The sequence below is a fragment of the Zootoca vivipara genome, chromosome 10 (genome assembly GCF_963506605.1).
Source record: "Zootoca vivipara chromosome 10, rZooViv1.1, whole genome shotgun sequence".
Lineage (NCBI taxonomy): Eukaryota > Metazoa > Chordata > Lepidosauria > Squamata > Lacertidae > Zootoca > Zootoca vivipara.
In genome coordinates, this window is record NC_083285.1 from 26451226 (window position 1) to 26471744 (window position 20519).

A 20519-nucleotide genomic window follows, 5' to 3' on the forward strand; every position below is an offset into this window, starting at 1 on the left:
TACAAGATGTAGTGATGGTCACCAAATTTTAAAGAGTATTAGATAAGCAACAAGTTTTACTCAGGTGCTGTTTGCCAGCTTCCCACAGGCATCTAATTGGCCACAGGGAGAAAAGGGTGCTGTGCTAGGTTTCGGCCTGATCTAGCAGAACCTTTTATACTCTCATGACAACTGGCAGATTTCTTCCAGATTGTAATGTATTTTAGTAGGCCTTGTTCTGCCTTGCCTGGTAATCCTGCCTTTCATTATCCTTTCTAAGCTGCTGTGCTCAAAATGTCATCAGATGCACAAACTTTGAAGATCGATGGCATCCTCATCACTGCCTTTCACTGCTGGTCACTGCACTACATCAAGAACGGCTGTCACTTTGAAGCAGCACAAATGCATCTTTGTTGCCTGAAACCCCTTCCTTTATTCTTTTCCTGAAATCAGAATAAAGGCACTGACCAAAAATGCCTTGGACCAGCCTATGTTAGGGTCAAGCCTTAAGATCTTTTCCAAAGCCAAACAAGTGGGAACTTCTATTTCAATAGCCGGACTCTTCTAGCTTCCGTTCCAGATAAGTACTTTTGCTTTCACGCAATAATTTCAAGGAGTGGGACTACATATTCATTCCGCAGAATTCTGAAGAGGAATTCAAGATAATGTACATGTTTATTCCCAGTCGGAACGTAGTATTTGCTTTTACTGAGAGCCAGTGTGGTGTAGTGGTTAAGAGCGGCAGACTCGTAATCTGGGGAGCCGGGTTCGCGTCTCCGCTCCTCCACATGCAGCTGCTGGGTGACCTTGGGCTAGTCACACTTCTCTGAAGTCTCTCAGCCCCACCCACCTCACAGGGTGTCTGTTGTGGGGGAGGAGGGGAAAGGAGATTGTTAGCCGCTTTGAGACTCCTTCGGGTAGTGATAAAGCGGGATATCAAATCCAAACTCCTCTTCTTCTTCTCTTCTTTTAGTTTTCTGTGAGGTTCAGTGGCTTATTTATAAGATATAAAACAGAAAAGTGTGTATTGATGAAAACATATCTAGGAGGCAGAACCTGAGCATGTTGCTAAGAGACAAAGGTTTTATTGCTTCACTATCCAGTTGTACAAACATTGGATCTAAATGCTTTTAAAATATAGCATACCCAGTGCTTTTTTCTAGGCAAAAAAGGTGCTGGAATGCACCTCCCTAAGACCCATCCCAGAGCCGAAAGAGGATCTTTTTCGGGGATGTGGGGGTGTCTCCTCACTAGCCAGAGGCTTGTTGAGGCTGCTCAATTGAGGCAAGAAAGGGGAGCCTTCCACACCTCAGCTGAGCAGCTTAACAAGTACAAATGCACACCCTGCTGTCAGGGACTGGACTGAGGAATGGTGGGGACCGCCCCCCTCCTCCTGACCCTTCCTGACAACAGGAGGACAGTATAGATTTAGATCAGTGGTTTGCGGAAGGGCATAGTTCAGAGGCTGCAGAGGGCAGAAGCTGGGAAATATTGGAAGAGGAACAGCAGGAAGAAGCACCAGGGGAGAGACAGCTGACAGACGCGGTGTCCTTGGAAAGCATTCCTGACCCCGCTTCTCCAAGGACCAGACAGGCGTTGAGAGTAGAACAGACAGCTTAGCGGCAGAAGGCTCAGATTAGCCGAATAAATTACGTGATAAGGACTCTTCATGTTATCTGCTTTTTATTGGCTGCCACCAGGGGAGGGTATTCTGAGCCTTGACACCTGCACACTTCTCAGCTGGGTGTTTGCTCAGTTGAGGTGCAGCCTTCCTCTGCGTCACCTATTAGGTGGGAGGCTGACCAGCCTCAGCAAAGCCCCACTGTGCATCCACCTTGTGAAGAGACCGCAGAGGGTGTCCTTTGGTGTCTGGGGAGGGCCTCTCATGAGCCGGATGTGTAGCAGGGCTTTGCTGAGGTTGGTCAGTTCTCACCCACCCACCCACCCATCCACTTCCGAAGCCAGCCAAGAGGTGCAGAAGAGTTCCAGCTGACAAAAAGCCCTGAGCATACCTGATGTGCATTTAACTGCACTGGAGACGGTCAGTGCAATCGTCTTGAAAGCAATGTCAAAGTGCTTAAAATTAATGCAGCTGAATTGCACCTAGTGAGGCAACCAAAAGTAGTTATTTCGGTAATAAACGTTACTTGTTCATTTGCTGTTGTAAAGTTGTAAATAAAAGTATGTGATTATTTTTAATGAAGCTCCCAAGTCACTCAAACCAAAATAAATTTTAAACCCATTTTATTTTTATACCAAACCTAAAGTGTACACAGGTGTACTTTCAACTGCTCTTTTGAAAATGGACAGTGATTTTAAATGCCAGCGCAAGGTCTATTACTTTAAACTTCCATTTATATTGTTCTAAAGGCTATTGCTAATGCCATCAGTGTAATATGCATAGCTGTAAAGGCAAGTAGAGAGTTGGACATCACAACACTTAAACAATACCTGCACACTATATTCTCCAGTCCCCAAGGATCTTCCCAACCAGTTTTTCAAAGAACAAATGTAGCACAGCTGATGTTCATTTGTTCTGCAGGACGCAACCGTCTTTCAAGAAAAGGCTTCTGTTCAGGATATTGAATTGTTGCAGCACTCAGCTGCAATATATCACCATTGGGAAAATGCAATTAAATCCACAGCCAGTGAGGCTTTTGCAACTTGAGGTGGTGCATGGACTGTGGTTGCAGGAGTGTCATAGAAGCCTACCGATAGATCCCATGGTGCCACTAACAAAATTCCCCCTGTAGTCATACCGTGTCTTTATTTTATTGTTAATTTTCTCTGAAAGATATACGGTATGCTTTCTTCCCATACTGGAACATTTATCTTTTCCTGGCACTGTTGCGTTGCAAAAAATGAATGAATGTACTTCCATCGCATCCAAATGAGATTGCAGAGAAGTTGAATGCATTGCTTTTGTCTTCACAACAGAGGGTGTGGTGGTGACAAGAGGCAACATCCTAGGCCTTACTGACATTAAAACTGGCAAAACACTGGGTCCAGATAGCATCCAACCCTACAAAATGGCTCATCTTCTAAGAAAAAGCAAAAGTAACTTGTCCCTATAATCTCCCTCCATACCCAAATATTCCAAAGTGGCCAACAGAGCTTGCACAGTATAATTATCTCTTCACGAGAGAGAAGTATGACTAACCTTTCCAAAGAGAAGACAATAAAAAAGCCATGCATCAGTCAGGGCTTTTACACACTTGCCATTTAAGATGCTATGGCTGTGGTTGGATCCATTTTTAAGTGCATTTGGAGCTGATAGTCTACTCTACACCTTTCGTCACATGTTGCTGTTATTACAAAGTGAGTGCCTTCCCCCCACCCCTCCAACACTAATGGCAGGTTGCACCCAAACTGAGAAAAGTTCTGTGGTTGTAGTCACACCCCTCCTTACATTCCCTTGCGTTCTGCCAGCCAGTAAACGTGGGATTTCTAAGCATGTGCATGGAGATAGCACTGGCAAGTTTTCTTTGGGTTTTTTGGTATATAATACCTTGTATTGTGGAATTCTGACTGATTATAAAAGGTTAGACAAGAGGAACTCTGTGTGTCTGCCTGAGCTACAGCTGATCCCTGAACTCCCTTCACTAGCTGACGTCACGTCTCTGAATAGTTCGCAAACTGACAGCTTGCACTGGTCAGAGAGAGTGGCATGAAGCAGCTATCTCCAAAACCACACCACACAAGCCCCCGCCCAGAAAGTGGGGTGGTGCTGATACACATGCCACACAAATGACAATACTGAGGATCCATTCTGAATCATTTGCAAATGTTGGGATCTTTTCCTTTCTAGAAGAAAAACACACACACATTTTGAGTAAATACATTGTTCTGGAATAGTAGCTGAAGAATGGCAGCATGCCCACAAAGACAAACCAGTTAACAATACCTCTATAAAAGCTAAGGTCCTTGGTTAGGTACATAGCTGACTTAGAAAGTAAGTTTAAGAAATTTGCATATCCTTAAATGACCCAAGGCTGATTAATTTTTATTTCACTGCAGAGTTGTTGCTTCCTGGTGATGTTTTAATGCTTTCATGTATCTGTATTAGCTTGATGGTTAAAATTGTTGTATTTGACTTTGGATCCAAGGTTGTAAAAGCGGAATTCTACAAGTACAGTACGACTTCTTCCTCTTGTCCCCTCTTGAAATGTATTCCTCTGCCCTGGCACTCTCCCTGAACCTGCTCTGGAGCCCCCAAACCTTCCAGAGCTGATGTAGGTGGCACTACTGGATACAAACCATAAGCTATTTTTACTATTAGCCACCTTGAGCTCTTTCAAGGAAAGATATTGGATATAATTTTTTAAAAAATATATCCAATAAGAAGCATATACAGCTTCCTATAGCAATAACAACTAACCAGAAGATTTAGAGAGAAAGGGATCTATAAAGACACTACCACAAGATGATGAAATGGGGCCTTATATGTGAGTTGTGGAATTCCAGACCAAGGTTTTACAGAGCTGAGAAAGAAAAGTATTTTTCCATGGTGCATTTAATTTATTGCAATTATTTGCTTCAAGTTCCAACACTTTCCAGTGAATATGACAAAAGAATACTTTTAATATAAGCAATTGCTTTTGGTGGTGGGATTCACACTCCATATTCCTTTTCAAATCTGCTTCCTTTTCAAATCTGTTTCCAGCAGATGCTAAGTGACTGACCAGCAACAGATAAAGTGCATTTAGGTAAAGGCAAACAAGTGTTATATAGACTTTAAAAAAATACAGCAGTTGAGCAAAACACCATCCTGATAGTTTTAGTGCACTACATTTGAGGAGTTTGCCACCTTCCAATTCAATTTTATATCATTCAAGGTATTCATTCCAAAAATGCTGAATATTAATATTAAACATTAAATACTTAATATTAAAATAGCTTCTATTTTTTTAAAAAAATGACCAACATACACATACGGGCATTTCTAGAAGCCTTAAAAGCCAGTCTCCTTGCAGTCCAATAAACAATTTTAATAGCAAATCCTTTTATCCTTTGGATCCAGGCTTCAGACTTGCAAATGCTTTTGAGTTCTTAAGGGAATAGGAAGTTTCATTGAGAAAAGAGATAAAATGAGAGTCTCTCTCAGACTTCTTGGATTCAAAAATAACTACAATGGTAAAATAAGGTTCAGGGCGAGTCAAAAAGTAGGTGCTTTGAACTTTGTCATCATAGAAATGGACCACCTTTTCCAAACTGTTGAGGTCAGAAGCTCTGTCAGACATAATCATGATGACATTGGGCCAGTGCATAACAGGCCTGTCATTGGGCAGAGATACTACTGCAGGATACTGATCAACACCTTTGGGGGCTTCTCTGTAGGAATGGGGATGATGGTAACCATGTCCCTGAAAGCTCTCTGATCCACGGTTGTCAAAGATTAAGGAAACGTTAACAGCATCATATTTCCTGATAAAGCTGGAAATTCTCCCAAAATAATCAGGATTGGCTTTTGCAGTCAATGTCTTCATTTCAGATGGCGTTGTTTGCCGACTAAGTGCCTCATGAAAGTAAAAGGTAAATTTGGCAAGGAGGATATTCTTGAGTTTCATAAGCCACAGGAAAAGGTGTGGCGGTTGTACAGCCTTCTGAGACTGGCCGCCAAACAGGTGTTTCTTGGTTTCTCGTTGCTTCTCGAAAATCTGTCCCCAGGTCTGCAGCTTTGTGTGAGCATTGTGCAAATGGACCAAGGATGGGAGGAATTTCCACTCTGAGATCTGTGCCTGAGCCTTCAAAAGATGGGCAAGCACATCTGCTTCTAAGTGGAAGCTACTTTCCAGAGGACTAAGGATTGGATGATGAAATCTAGAGAAAGGAAGACATTTTGAAATGCATGAGACGCATTGCACAGAAAAGCTATTCTCTCAATCAGCCAGGAATCCAGAGACAGTGTACAGTTCTAGAGCATGTTCGCCAAATGCTGTCCTTCTCGGAAACAATGCTGTGGAGGTGACAAAGAGCTTTGTCACTACAGTGGTACCTCGAGTTACGAACTTAATTCGTTCCGGAGGTCCGTTCTTAACCCGAAACAATTCTTAACCTGAGGCACGCTTTCGCTAATGGGGCCTCCCACTGCTGCTGCCGTGCGATTTCCATTATCATGCTGGGGCAAAGTTTTCAACCCAAAGTACAACTTCTGGATTAGCGGAGTTTGTGACCCGAAGCATTTGTAATCCGAGGTACCAGTGTACTTCTAACAGGATTTTAAGATCATCTTGGCAACTCTGCATGTTACAATCATGTACCATGTATGCTGAATAAGCAGTTCGCCCGTGTCCCGCTCGCCAATGTATCAAAGTTCAGTATTGTCTATGCTTGTCTCCAAGGCGCACAACAGCCACATTCCACATCACAACAAGCCATAAACCATGGTAAATCATGCCCGCTTCACTCCTCCTGGATCACATTGGCAGAAAGCAAACCAAAATCCCCAGCTTGGTGTTGTATTTGAACAAGGAATCATTGTTTGTTTTGCTCCTAACAAACCATAATCTTAGCCAAGGTTTATTCTTAGCTTACTGATTATGGTTGTTTGGAGCAAAACAAAGCAGTGTCAGAATATTAAGCCAGAGATCATGGTTTGTTTCCTCCACGTAGTAGTGGAGAGGACATAAACAGACCAAAAATGCATGCTTAAGGTAAACCATTAATTATAGCATACTATGACATGTGAAGTGGGCCAATACTTCCAAGTGTTGGATAATATATGATTTACTCCCAAATTCTGAATGAAAAAAACACACCTTCCAACTCACCATAGAATACTTCACATTTGCATGTGACAGAAAACTTTGGTCAGAATAAGTTATACTAATTAAATTATATAAACAACCACATGAAAGTGACCCACCACACATTTCTACAAATTTTCAGCTCCAGTTGGTTCCAACGAGCAGATCAACAACCATTTTATTGTTACTGCAAACTAGATTAAGAAGAAAAAGCACAGACCAGTGCTCAAATTGTTTCCTAATGAGAGGAACATTCCTGATATTGTGTCTGAAAAAATGTTGCCTACTTGTAGACAATGTGCCTTCAGTCTACCATATAAGACTCTCAGCTAACCAAGTTTAAATGAAGCAGAATTTAAACAGAGTGCAAACCTTGTCGGGGACATCCAGTGAAAAACTGTAATTCCAGAAAACTGCCAACTGAATGATGATGATGAAGAAGGCTGAATTACAAAACTTACACTGTCTCAGAAATGTGTTCTAATTAAAAGCCTTACCATAGACACCGTTACAGAGTCATTTCCACACCTGCTTTCCACACACACTGACACTGACAATTAAGAAATACAGATATGAAACCATATTTCTTTTAATAATTAATAAAATTATGGAGAATGATTTAAAATTAATTATTGTATGCTGCAGTTTAGAAAAATCATGATGATAAGGCTGAGAGGATGTGCTTATGTTTCATAGACTTAAGGAAAGATCTCATGCTTCTCAATTTTGTACCAACCCCAAATCTGTGATTATATTTGTAATATATATTAAGGGATAGGGGAAGTGAAGATGAAAGTTAATGAAATTGTTGGATGGTAAACATGATAGAAACTGTGCCAGATCCCTATTCCAACAGCTGGTCATATAAAACATCAGAAAAAGAAAAGAATTGCAGACACTTTGTTGGCATTGTTCATATATGTTAAACTCATTTTTTGCTAATATGTAAAACGGTATAAAGACTAAACCATTTGGATTCCGGACTACTTTTACATTGACAAAGCTCTTATGCAAATTTTCAATCCTTCTGCTTAAAATAAAGACATCAATGATATTAAAAGGACACACTGACCTTGAGCTGTATTTTTTAAGGATGGATTCCAAGAAGTTTACCAGTTCCTCGGAGTTGATAAACTTTTGGGTGCTAAGGCTATACATTTTTTCATAGAAATCAGCAATTTCCATTCGAGCCTGAACAAAATAGCAGAGCTGCTCAGACAGGTGAGACAGCAGTTCTTCTAGGTGAGGGGCTGTCCCTCCCATTGCATTCCGACCCGTTGCCACCACCTTCTTCAGTTCATTATGCAGAGATGTATATATGGTTCGTATAGAGTCTTTTCGGCTGAAGAACGACTGTCCACCTGTATTTTTTTTATTAAAGAAGTATATATTACCCATACTATGGATGAAAAACACACAAGATGCAACAATATGCCTCCATAGTTCATCAGCAATTGCATGTTCAGCAGCAACAATGACTTGTAAGAGCAGATTTAATTATTACATAATAGAAGTTTACATTTTAGCAAGTTTAACCTCTACTTGTTCCAAATTAATTTTTCATCAGGGGCCTTCTGCCACATTGCTTCATTGTCCATGCCTTGTTTTTAGAAAGGTCTAAATATTACTTCTAAGTATGCTGGGAAGAATATACGCAACCTAGAAGTAACCTCTTCTCTAAGGATTTTACACAGCATTGCCATCATGAAATGTTAATAACACACGTTGCTATTAATAGCTAGACTTTAGAATGTGTTTTTATCCAACCACAACACAAAACACTTTAAAGTTTTTTAAACCCTGAAACGTGAAACGTACAGTCATGAATATACCAACATTCTAACTGCAAATCAGAATTCAAAGAGAACAGATGAACTCAAAGACCTGCTCATTAGTCCTTAAAAGCACACAAACAAGTACATTTTAAATTATTTAGGATTAAGAAAGCTTAAAACATGTATTTTCCCAAGAGCCACATCACACCTCAAGGGAGTCACAAGACCCATTAAGGGAAGTCAGCAGAGTTAAGTAATCAAATGTAAAGAATATAGTGCATGAGAGTAATATAATTCTCATTTGTAACCAGCTGTGATTTTGAAAGCAAGGACTAAAAATCCCTACCACAAGATTCTTTAACTATTTTCATGCTTTTATTTTTCCCACTCCAGCAAGTGCAAAATTCCTCTGCAACTCTTCTCTCCTTTTGTCTCACGGCTTTTTTCAGAATATAAGACTTCAGGAAGGACTTATGCTTTTTTGTTTCTGAACAGTGCCTATTGGGTGAATTTATTAAACTGGTGTTGCTGACAGTTCCATGCTACAACCTAGTTCTGCAAACATGAGCATTAGAAGAACTAACAGGTTACTGATATCATCACATTACCTGGACTGCCACTGCCTTGTCAAATAATGCTGTTTTAGAGTAACAAGGCCAGTGGAAGTGATGATATTCCAGCTGAACTATTTAAAATTTTAAAAGATGATGCTGTTAAGGTGCTACACCCAATATGCCAGCAAGTTTGGAAAACTCAGCAATGGCCAGAGGATTGGAGAAGATCAGTCTACATCCCAATTCCAAAGAAGGGCAGTGCCAAAGAATGCTCCAACTACCGCACAATTGCGCTCATTTCACACGCTAGCAAGGTTATGCTTAAAATTCTACAAGGCAGGCTTAGGCAGTATGTGGACCGAGAACTCCCAGAAGTGCAAGCTGGATTTCGAAGGGGCAGAGGAACCAGAGACCAAATAGCAAACATGCGCTGGATTATGGAGAAAGCTAGAGAGTTCCAGAAAAACGTCTACTTCTGCTTCATTGACTATGCAAAAGCCTTTGACTGTGTCGACCACAGCAAACTTTGGCAAGTTCTTAAAGAAATGGGAGTGCCTGATCACCTCATCTGTCTCCTGAGAAATCTCTATGTGGGACAAGAAGCTACAGTTAGAACTGGATATGGAACAACCGATTGGTTCAAAATTGGGAAAGGAGTACGACAAGGTTGTATATTGTCTCCCTGCTTATTTAACTTATATGCAGAATTCATCATGCGAAAGGCTGGACTAGATGAATCCCAAGCCGGAATTAAGATTGCCGGAAGAAATATCAACAACCTCAGATATGCAGATGACAAAACCTTGATGGCAGAAAGCGAGGAGGAATTAAAGAACCTTTTAATGAGGGTGAAAGAGGAGAGCGCAAAATATGGTCTGAAGCTCAACATCAAAAAAACCAAGATCATGGCCACTGGTCCCATCACCTCCTGGCAAATAGAAGGGGAAGAAATGGAGGCAGTGAGAGATTTCACCTTCTTGGGCTCCTTGATCACTGCAGATGATGACAGCAGTCACAAAATTAAAAGACGCCTGCTTCTTGGGAGAAAAGCAAAGACAAACCTAGACAGCATCTTAAAAAGCAGAGACATCACCTTGCCGACAAAGGTCCGTATAGTTAAAGCTATGGTTTTCCCAGTAGTGATGTATGGAAGTGAGAGCTGGACCATAAAGAAGGCTGATCGCCGAATAATTGATGCTTTTGAATTGTGGTGCTGGAGGAGACTCTTGAGAGTCCCATGGACTGCAAGAAGATCAAACCTATCAATTCTTAAGGAAATCAGCCCAGAGTGCTCCCTGGAAGGACAGATCGTGAAGCTGAGGCTCCAATACTTTGGCCACCTCATGAGAAGAGAAGAATCCTTGGAAAAGACCCTGATGTTGGGAAAGATTGAGGGCACTAGGAGAAGGGGACGTCAGAGGACAAGATGGTTGGACAGTGTTCTCGAAGCTACGAACATGAGTTTGACCAAACTGCGGGAGGCAGTGCAAGACAGGAGTGCCTGGCGTGCTATGGTCCATGGGGTCACGAAGAGTCGGACACGACTAAACGACTAAACAACAACAGAGTAGCTTTACAAATTTGAACAAACGTTTAAGTTGCTCAATGATTTGAAAGTTAATCTGCTGCCTGTACTCAATTTCATCACATGCCATGAGGGACCCATTTACCACCCTCTCCTCCCAAGTCTATTAACTGGGACTCTTTCTATCACATTTAAATGGCCATTCCAGCACGCAAAATGATTCCTGTCTATTAGTTTCCATTCGGCCACAGACTACCTAACACTGTCGCCTTCAAGTGGACAAAAAAAGCTTTTGGGGGCTTAATCTGGCCGCTCCACAACTTCAACCCTAAAAAAAAGCTCAACTTCAATCCTAAAAAAAGGTCAACAACTTTGGTTGGTCCTTTGGTCGGCCCTCACGGCCCTTCACTTCATCAAATCTGGCCCTCTTTGAAAAAAGTTAGACCACCACTGGCCTACATTAACTGGCAACATCTCTCCACCACCAGAGTCTCCATCTGAACCTCAGATCTAACTGCATGCAAAGCAGTTGCTCCAGCATTTGCTTTCACTATCAGGCTGTATCAGAACAAAAAGGCGATATTTTGTGTTAAGAAAAACAATATGGGGCCCCATATTGTTATTATTGGGGTCACGAAGAGTCGGACACGACTAAACGACATTGTTATTATTGAATTTAGTTTCTGCCAGGTAAGAAACGGGAACTATAAAGGCAGGATGACAGGATGTATTGCTTGTGTATGGCTTCAGACATTGGGAGTCTGAAGCAACTCTTCCATGAAACACGTACACCTTTGCCAGCCAATATACCTTTGAGCTGCCCCTAGGTTTTGTTTGCTCTGTTGAACATCCCAAGGCTGTCATGGATATAGATGTCTGGAAAGGGGGGCGGGAAGATTGAAGTGCAAAAGGGAGATGACATGGGCCCAATCCCTCAGCATAGGAGCCAACTCCTAGGGGCCGAGGCCCCTTTGCCCCCCCCAAAAAATACCTGAAGGGGGGGGGAGACAACCAAAGTTGATGGGCGTTGCCATTCAAATGAGGTGCGTGCGCCACGTCTTGTTTATGCGGCGATGGGGCTTATTATTCTTATTTGAATTTATATACCGCCCTATACCCGGGGGTCTCAGGGCGGTTCACATACCACCTGCCCCCCCCCATATTTTATTCAAGTTGGCACCCCTGCCCCTCACTCAACATCTACACCTCGGGACCAACTCCTCGCGGGCCTGAGAAGTTCCGCACGTCAAGGAAGAGCTGCCCTTCTCCAAGCCCGACTCGGTGCTGTCAAGGGGAGACCTGCGCCTCAGTGGGATGGGGCGGCGCGGGGCGGGGCGGGGGGGGGGCAGAAGAAAAGCGGCCGCAAAGCAGCAGCAGCAGCCGAACCACCAGCAGAGGCCGGGTAGGTACCTAGTTTCTGGCCCAGGAAGGTCATGCTGTGATAGGCCTTCTCGGCCGCGGCCAGGTGGGCCAAGCCGGCCAGCAGCGAGAGCCAGCTGGCGCCCGCGCTCTTGTTCGCCTCGCGCTCCTTCTCCACATTGTCCTTGGCCTTGTCGTAGGAAAAGATGCCCAGGTGCGAGAAGAAGGTCTCCAGCACCGCCTGCTCCACCGGCACCGGCGTGCCCAGCGGCATAGACTCCCCCATTCGCCCGCCGCCGCCACGACGCGCACGGCAGCCACCTCTCCCGCGCCCCGCCGCGCAGACATCCACAAACGCACGCCCGAGACGCGCGCGTGCGCAGAAATACGGACAAGTCACGTGAGCCGGAGGGCGGCCATCATAGCCCGGCGCCCGCCCTTCCCTATTCAACAGCCAATCGGGCTGTAGGGAAGGCGCCACGCCGCGTGATCTATCAGGGAAGCGAAAGGGCGGTGGAACTCGAGCGAGGATGGTGAGGGGCGGGGACGCGGAATCAGGGGAACGAATTCTATCGGTTTAGGACTACAGTAATTCATTTCCATAGGAGCGCAGCGAGGGCAGAAGGGCTCAAGTCCTAGAGCGGTGGCCCGAAGGCTGCAGCCGCCAACCTTCTACGGCTGCATGTTCACAGGCACCACATCGACCCGGGGGGCGGGGGGGGGGGAACGTTTACTGGTTCCTTCTCCACTCATCCACTGATAATGGCCAGGTTTGGGGGGCAGTCAGGCTGGGGATTTGCCACCCATGTCCAAGACTGTATCAGGCTTCCTTTTTCCATGCTACACACTTACACAATACAGTACTTCCAATCAGCAACCAGTTCCTTTACATGCCACCAGTCTGTTTTGCAGCTTTCTTAGTGATCCTATATTTTTCTGGTAAAATCAAGAGCATTAGTCAATTTGTCCTTGCTTCCTTGGTTTGGATTCTGAGAAAGAACTAAGAGAAAAGGAGAGACCCCCATGTTTTTTGTTTTGTTTTTAATCTATGGAGAAATTTTCCACTTACAGTAGAATGAGGGGAAAGAGGACTATCATGGCATTAGCATCCAGTAGGCTTTTAAGTCACCACCTGTCGGATGCTGTGCTTTTCTGCAGTGATGGCTGTGCCATAGTTCCCAGTTGCACAGCCAGCTGTAACACCACCTGCCCCATACCTGCCATTTTGTGTAGGACAGGTTAGCATAGCTTGCGGAAACAGCAACAGTTCTCCACACCCACTATAGCCACAACTTTTGTGCCTCACATTACCCTTCCCAATGTTTTCCAACTATTTTTATATTGATTCTGTCAAGTCAAAATATTCAGTTCAGTAATAGGGCACACAAACTCTGGTGCAAATATGCAGGGACACTTTCAGCACCTGGCGTAGTGGGCAATTTGGGGAGGCCTCTATGTCCTGGGAGGATCCACTAGGCTTGGCATTCCACCTACCTACATGCAGCCACCTGGTACCCTCCATTCTCTGTACCTCATCTGCTGTTCCTAAGATCAAGGAAAGACTGCTTTTCTTTGTATAGTCTGCACATTGGAGCAATAAAATATGTGTAGGCTACACCAACCTAGCATATTCCTGTGTTCATAATGGAAGTAGTGCATGTTCTTCTTTGCTAGTCTTGTCGAATTGGAGTCTGTTTACATGTTAAGGAAAGTGACAGGCATAATAAAAAGTACAAAATGTAACTTTCTATATGTAGTTTCTATATTTGTCACTACACAAATAATAGTACTACACAAGGCAATTTAAGGTCGCAAAGGACTACTTGTGGCAAGAACGATTACCTGTTCCTTAGCAACCTGAGAAACTTTGCTCTTCTCTCTTTTAAACTTAAAAGTAAGGCTCTTTATGGCAAGGTGGAAGCAACCAGTCTGTGTATGGGTCTATCAGAGAGCATCCTGTTCTGTGAATGGTACTCTAGATCAGGGGTCAGCAACCTGCAGCCCATGGGGGTCGTTTAAACGTCCCACGAGCCGCCCCTGAACCGAGCCGCTTGCTTGGCGAGTCCTCACACGCTGCACTAAACCGGCAGACACGATCTCCATGGGAGTGAACCGGCCCAGGCAAGGTAAACCTTGCTGACCCCTGCTCTAGATCCGTCAGCTCCCTTGTCCTTCCACAGATGCACAGCAGAGAGGTGGGAAGAGGATGACAGACAGGTGTGCAATTTCCCTCAACATTTTATTTGCAAGGTTGGGACAATTATGTTTCAGACCTAACAAAAATAATCAGAAGTTCAAAAAGAACTTTATTGAAACTCAGAGCAAATGAACCAAGTCTGCATTTAGAAGAACGTGTTTGGTCTCTTGGTGGTGAAGCGTGGCCTATGTTGACGACGCAGAACTCTATGTGGCAGAGGGAACTTGATTTTGGAATCCTGTAGGAAAACAAAGCATTAGTAAATGTTCATTAGATACTAACTAGTGAAATTAATTCATGGCTACTATGTTTTAATCATTGGCATTACTACACAAGAAAAATAGAGTTGGCAAAAATAAATTAACATCCTGGATGTTAATAGCAACAGGGATGCACCTTTCTAATCCCCACACACATGTAATAAAGGGAGCATCCCAAAAGTGCTAAAAAATCACTAATGCAAAATGTCTTTTAGGTGTCCTCCTTCAATATCAGATGCGTTTCAGGCTCCATACCCTCTCTGATAGGACTACAAAAATATATAAGTCCATTTTTCCCAGTAATATCATGGTACTACATATATATCTGCACCAGAATCTGCATTGTGGTTAAAAAAAAACAGCTGGGGGACACACTCTGCACTGCACTAAAATTATATGATTTTTAAAAAAATAATAAGCCAATAACAAACACACACCTGTATGCTTTAATCAGCAAAGAAACAAAGACTGAATCCTTACAGGACATTTTGCAAATGAATAAAGTGTATACATAATACTATAAATTTGAAACTAAGCAGCAAGAGAAATAGGTTTCTCTTATTAAATAAAAGCATGTTTCATGTTATATAACACAAAAGTATTTTTACAGTAAAAGAAAATGGATCCATGCATGAGTATAATGGGTTTTCCCTCCCTCTTCTACAACCTGCACCCCTCACTTGTCCCAGGAACTACTCTAGGAGGATGGGGGATTCTCTTGAGTGAAGATCTGTTCATGCAGACCCAGTATAGGCAATTTTACATGACTGAAATTTGATTTGGTTTAGTAATGTAGTTCTGATGTAAGAATTGGGGGGCTCAAAACACACCAGATATTAAGGTCAATGACAAATATGCAGCTCATGATCCCCTAAAGTTATTTTTATTGACATCACTGTGATGAAGATTGTTCCATTCTCAACTTTGTAGAGATGTCAAAAGTACATATCTAATCTACTTACATGGAACTGCTTGACAGCTGGTCTGCGGCACTTGCTAGCAGCAATCTCTTCAACCTTCATGATCTGAATTGAGTGAGCACGAGCTCTATGACGGGCTCCCATATCACGATCTGTAATATGCCAGACGATTACGAACTATTCTAATAACATACCGGTAAACAGGGTTGAGCCCTGTAACTAGAGATCTATAAATACACAAATACACAATCTCTCTGTATTTATTTGTAGGACCTTCAATTTCACTTTCAAAAGCACAGCAGCTCTTGAAAGGCGACAAGGTACATTTAATATCTGCACACACGGCAAGAACATTTTATTATAAACAATGTTCTTTGGGTTTGTATGCAGTTTTAAATTTCAACACCAGTAACAATTTGTGGCTCTTCCATCATGTAATCTGTATACATAGATAGTACTAAAGGACAGCCAAAGTTCCCAGTTGACAAAAAAAAGTGGGGGGGGGGGAATTTCACACACACAAATCACATGAATTAGGTGGCAGAATACTGTTTATGCAGTGTTTCTCAAAATTTGGTTCCCGGCTGTCGTTGGACTACAACTCCCATCATCCCTGACCACTGGTCCTGGAGCTGGGGTGATGGGAGTTGTAGTCAGACAACAAGTCCAATTTAAGTTATATAATATTTAGTCTTGAGCCATGCTAGCCTTTTCATTGACCCAAACTAGGTCAAGATAAGTCTGGCTATGAACAGATTAAAAGAATGAAACTTATCTTGACCTAGCTTGGGTCAATGAAAAGAATGCCAGACACATTACCCATAACCAAGGCCCATCAAGAACAATGGAATGTGCATCAGCCCCAAACTTGTTTATGACTAGAACACACAAAGCTGCAACTTATTTTTCAAAAAAACCTTAAGAGTTGTATCCAACACTACATGAACAAAATTCCACTTGTGCGGGACTTGTTTATTCTCCTCCCAGTGCATCTCCCCCCCCCAAAAAGTGCTCTGAGGGGGGGGGGGTCTCCCAACAATCAGGAGATAATTTTGAGGGAACAGGAGGTGCTGGAGGGGTCAGAAGAGAAAGTTCTGTTGCACACATAGAAGTCTGTGGTAGGGCATTTGTTGGAAACAACCCTTAACAATTATAAAGAATCTGCATGGGTGGAGCAAAACTACCACCACAACTCTTAAAGTCACAGAAATATAGGTTGCAGTCAACTACAACCTGGCTTCATATAAAATGCTTTGTCAATTTGGATCGCATAACTAATCAAAATAAATGTATAATGCAATGGATGACACGATAAAAAACTTTGAATTATTTCCTCTTTTTCTTTATCTTTCAATAGTGGCATCGAAAGGAAACCAAACATTCCAAAGGGTCTCTACTTACAGCACTGTGTAACAGCTCCAGCAGTTGTCAAATCCCTGTACTCCCTGTACATGTTATGAGTTCCACTACGAGAATCATAGCGCAGCCAGATACCGAAATTTTTCACCTTCAACGGAGACTTCTCAAAAACCTATGATTGCATTAATAACATTGTCAGAAAAATCACATTACAGACTAGCAGTGCTTAAATAACAAGTAAAAGCACCAACAAATGGATCAGAATGGAGAAATTTCATTGCTGTTAAATTTATATGGCAGGAATAGGGAACCTATTAACTTCCAGATGTTTTAGACTACAACTCCCATCAGTCATCATGGCCAATCTTCCAGGCTGATGCACTGTTCGAAACTCCCATTGTTCTAGGCACATTTTGTGGCAGGAAATTTCATTAGTGCGAGCAGTTTCTGAGCTCAGGGCGCAGTACGGCGCCTAAAATTTTAGATTAAAACTGCAGAGTGGAAGCAAAGGATGACATTTTTCTGCCTCCCCTTTTCCAGCTACTCTCTTAAGACTGAAGAAGAGACCCTATTAAGAGTATTAGGGGGGTGGGCAGGGGAAGGACTAGACCATGTGAAAAATGAACATAATATTTTAGCTGTTCGTTCATTTTCAGCATTGTATTCTTGTTATTTAAAAAAGCATGCCTAGACAGTCCGCTGTTGTGTTCAAAACCAAGGTTTAAGGTGTCATTTAGCTCCTAGCTTCCATATCTGTTTCTAACACATGGATTATGGGAATTTTATTTCAGCAACATCTGGAGGGCTACAGATTCCTCATTTTTGTTACAGTGGTACCTCGGTTTAAGTACACAATTGGTTTTGGAAGTCTGTACTTAACCTGAAGCGTACTTAACCTCAAGTGAACTTTCCCATTGAAAGTAATGGAAAGTGGATTAATCCGTTCCAGACGGGTCCGTGGAGTACTCAACCTGAAGCGTACTTAACCCGAAGTATGAGTGTAATTAGTTCTGGAAGTCCGTACTTAACCTGAAGCGAATTTTCCCATTGAAAGTAATGGAAAGTGGATTAATCCTTTCCAGATGGGTCTGCGGAGTACTTAAACTGAAAGTACTCAAACCGAAGCATACTTAAACCGAGGTATGACTGTATATGGTATATCTGGCTTTCATTACTACAAAATGCTGCTGAGTACGAAGTACTGCTTTAAGTACTGTATGTGGATCATGCCTGGAACCAATATGCAGGCATCACAAAACAACCTAGTAAGAATGTTTAAATTTCCTTGGTACAGCAAACCAATGCCCATCTGTAGCAGGAATCAGGATAGATCTGTGGCCTGTCAACTGCTATGGACTCCATCTCTCATCAGTCCCATCAAGCATTGTCAAATGCTGATGAGATGCAGTCCTGAAATACAGATGGCACCAGTTTCACAGATCCTGGTGTAACCCTATGCATGTTTTTTCAGAACCCCCACGGTATTCAAAAAGGCTTATATCATAAGTGTGGTTATGATTGCAGAATTAATCTAAAAACTACTGTGGAGAGAATGCCAGAAGATGCTTTCAGAAGCTCAAAATAGTATATAAATATGAAGGTTAGTATCTGATTTTCAGAAGTACTGGTATACTGCCTTGTAGCATGAAAGATTCATTTAGTAATCATAACGATTTAATCATAACCATTTACCATCTTGTGATGGTAAACTAGCTGCAAATCATGTTAAGTTTCACTTTCTTTCATTTGACTTGAGCTTATTGCCAATAAGCTCTACTGGGTGCACTCAAATTATAGTATTTAAAAAAAGAAATCTCTCCATGTGAATTAGAATTTTATAACCAATTTTCAATCTCAACCCCTCCGGGCCAGTTTGGATCCTTTTAAATTACCCATCATCCCTGACCACCTGGGATTTGACTATCCTATGTAAATTCTGCTGAAATCAAGAGATTACTTTGGAGGTATATAAGGAATATTTTTCAATGTCCTTCTATGTGAACCCCTTTTAAAAACTGTAAAATGCCCAAAACATTAATAAAGAATATCCTGACAAATCCACCCACTACACAAATTAGATTCTTTAAAGTAGTAGTAGCATGTTACAGAGAAACACAGCAGCATTAATTTTAAGAGTTTTCATAATGGAGGGAAAGCATTTCAAGCTGCAATCCTAACTCCCACCTACCTGGAAGTAAGCCCTACTGCATTCAATAGGAGTTATTTCTGAGTATGCATTGTTAGGATTGCACTGACAATGAGCAGCGAAATACTCAGCAAAAATTTTGAACCATCCTACAGCACTTTAATACTTTTGATGAAGCAAAAAAAGCTAGGAGACCAGACATTCTGAAAATTATTAATAAAGCATTGGTCAAATATATGTACAGTATGCGGAATCTTTGGCCCTCCAAATGCTGCTGAACTAGCATGGCCAATTGACAAATATGGTAGGAGTTGTAATGCAGCAACATCTGGAGGGACAGAAGTTTCCCACAGGTGATATATACAAGCTAGGTACCTGGGAATGTTGGGTTAAGCAAATAAGCAAGCCTTCAAACCACAAAATTAAACACGTCTTTAAAATTTAAGTTTGTTCATGGTCCTACCTGTCCACAGTACACAATTTCCCCAGAAGATTTCTTCATCTTCTTCAGCTGAGAGACAAAGTACCAGAAACGGGACTTTGCAACAACATGATTAGGAGCAAAGATGCGCATACGATAGAGAGGTGGTGTTGGGCACTTAGGAGTGGGGAGGCATCTCCCAACAACTTTGTACTCCCTCAGCTTAAAGAAAGAGAGAGAGAAAGCAAACATGAAAAAACCCATACTGCAGGGTGTTTTTACCTGCAAAGTGATGGTAAAAAATGAATTACTTGTGCTACAGTATCTTGACGTTCATCATACTGAGCTCTGTACATTGCGCGCGCACACATCGGCCCATCCCTGACGTACGGGAAGAGTTTATTTCAACGATCAGTAGTTTGCCCAGTTCAAAAGATGCAGGAAGACCAGCCCCGATTGGAAGCTGCATGTTCCTATGACGGTGGAATGGAGGCGAAAGGCGAGAGGAGCATGCCTGATATAAAGAAGAAGCGCGCGTTTGCCTCCCCATTCCTCGGCCTGGGGGTGGGGGCAAACCATCCGCCTTAGGCGGGGCTTCGCAGCCAAGCGCGTCTCCCGGAGGCTCCACGCTGCGAGGAGCTAACAGCGCCATGGCCGCCATATTGGGCGCTCGCTCGTGGCAGAGCCAGACAAGGCCGAGGAAAGACCCACGAAGAGGCGCCCGCTCCCTGCGCCGCCGCCATCCTCAGCCTCTTCCCCCCGCCCCGCCCGCTTTGCCTTATTACAAGCCTCCGCCTGAGACGCCCGAAAGCCCACGAGACCGGCGCTTCGCTTACGGTGCCCGACGCCTTCATGGTGCTGCCTCTCTCGCTGCCACCCAGAAAAGGAAGGTCCGCATGCGCAACACCCGCACGTCACCACCCGACGCGACGCCCCGCCTTTCCGGAGAGCTGCCTCCCGCTATTGGTTTCACACGGACGGCATTCTGAATGGGCGCAAGAAACGTCCGTCTCAAGACAGCACACGTTGCTTATTGGTCAGCTTTCCGAAGAGCCGGAACGTAATTGACGTGAACGGCCTCAAGGGTGGGCTAGCTTGTGGTTCGCGGCGCGACAAAATCCACGTGAATGGCGTAGGTCTCTCATAGGCACGCACGCGCAGGGCTGTGTCACTGCAAATAAGGCAGCTGCTGAAAGTTTAACTTTGGATGCCTCTATATTCCTATCCTTGTGGGACACGGGTGGCGCTGTAAACCACTGAGCCTCTTGGGCTTGCCGA

The 20519-nt window shown here is 43.1% G+C and overlaps 2 protein-coding genes and 1 non-coding gene across 3 annotated transcripts; all 3 read right to left on the minus strand.

Annotated features, from left to right (window-relative positions):
* Nucleotides 1–1952: 1952 nt before the first annotated feature.
* KICS2 (KICSTOR subunit 2) lies at nucleotides 1953–12282 on the minus strand. The gene is made up of 3 exons (XM_035127032.2): nucleotides 11990–12282; nucleotides 7798–8086; nucleotides 1953–5799 (listed from the first exon to the last, which is right to left on the minus strand). Exons 1-3 carry the CDS (start codon nucleotides 12222–12224, stop codon nucleotides 4983–4985), a joined length of 1341 nt encoding a protein of 446 aa, XP_034982923.1. The 5' UTR covers nucleotides 12225–12282; the 3' UTR covers nucleotides 1953–4982.
* Nucleotides 12283–14224: 1942 nt separating this feature from the next.
* Nucleotides 14225–20169, minus strand: RPL18A (ribosomal protein L18a). The gene is made up of 5 exons (XM_035127036.1): nucleotides 20078–20169; nucleotides 19284–19463; nucleotides 16717–16846; nucleotides 15358–15467; nucleotides 14225–14373 (listed from the first exon to the last, which is right to left on the minus strand). The coding sequence occupies exons 1-5, from the start codon at nucleotides 20093–20095 to the stop codon at nucleotides 14281–14283; spliced, it is 531 nt and encodes a 176-aa protein (XP_034982927.1). The 5' UTR covers nucleotides 20096–20169; the 3' UTR covers nucleotides 14225–14280.
* Nucleotides 15578–15706, minus strand: LOC118091606 (small nucleolar RNA SNORA68). Its single transcript, XR_004693410.1, has one exon. It is a non-coding gene; the product is annotated as a small nucleolar RNA SNORA68 (small nucleolar RNA).
* Nucleotides 20170–20519: the final 350 nt, after the last annotated feature.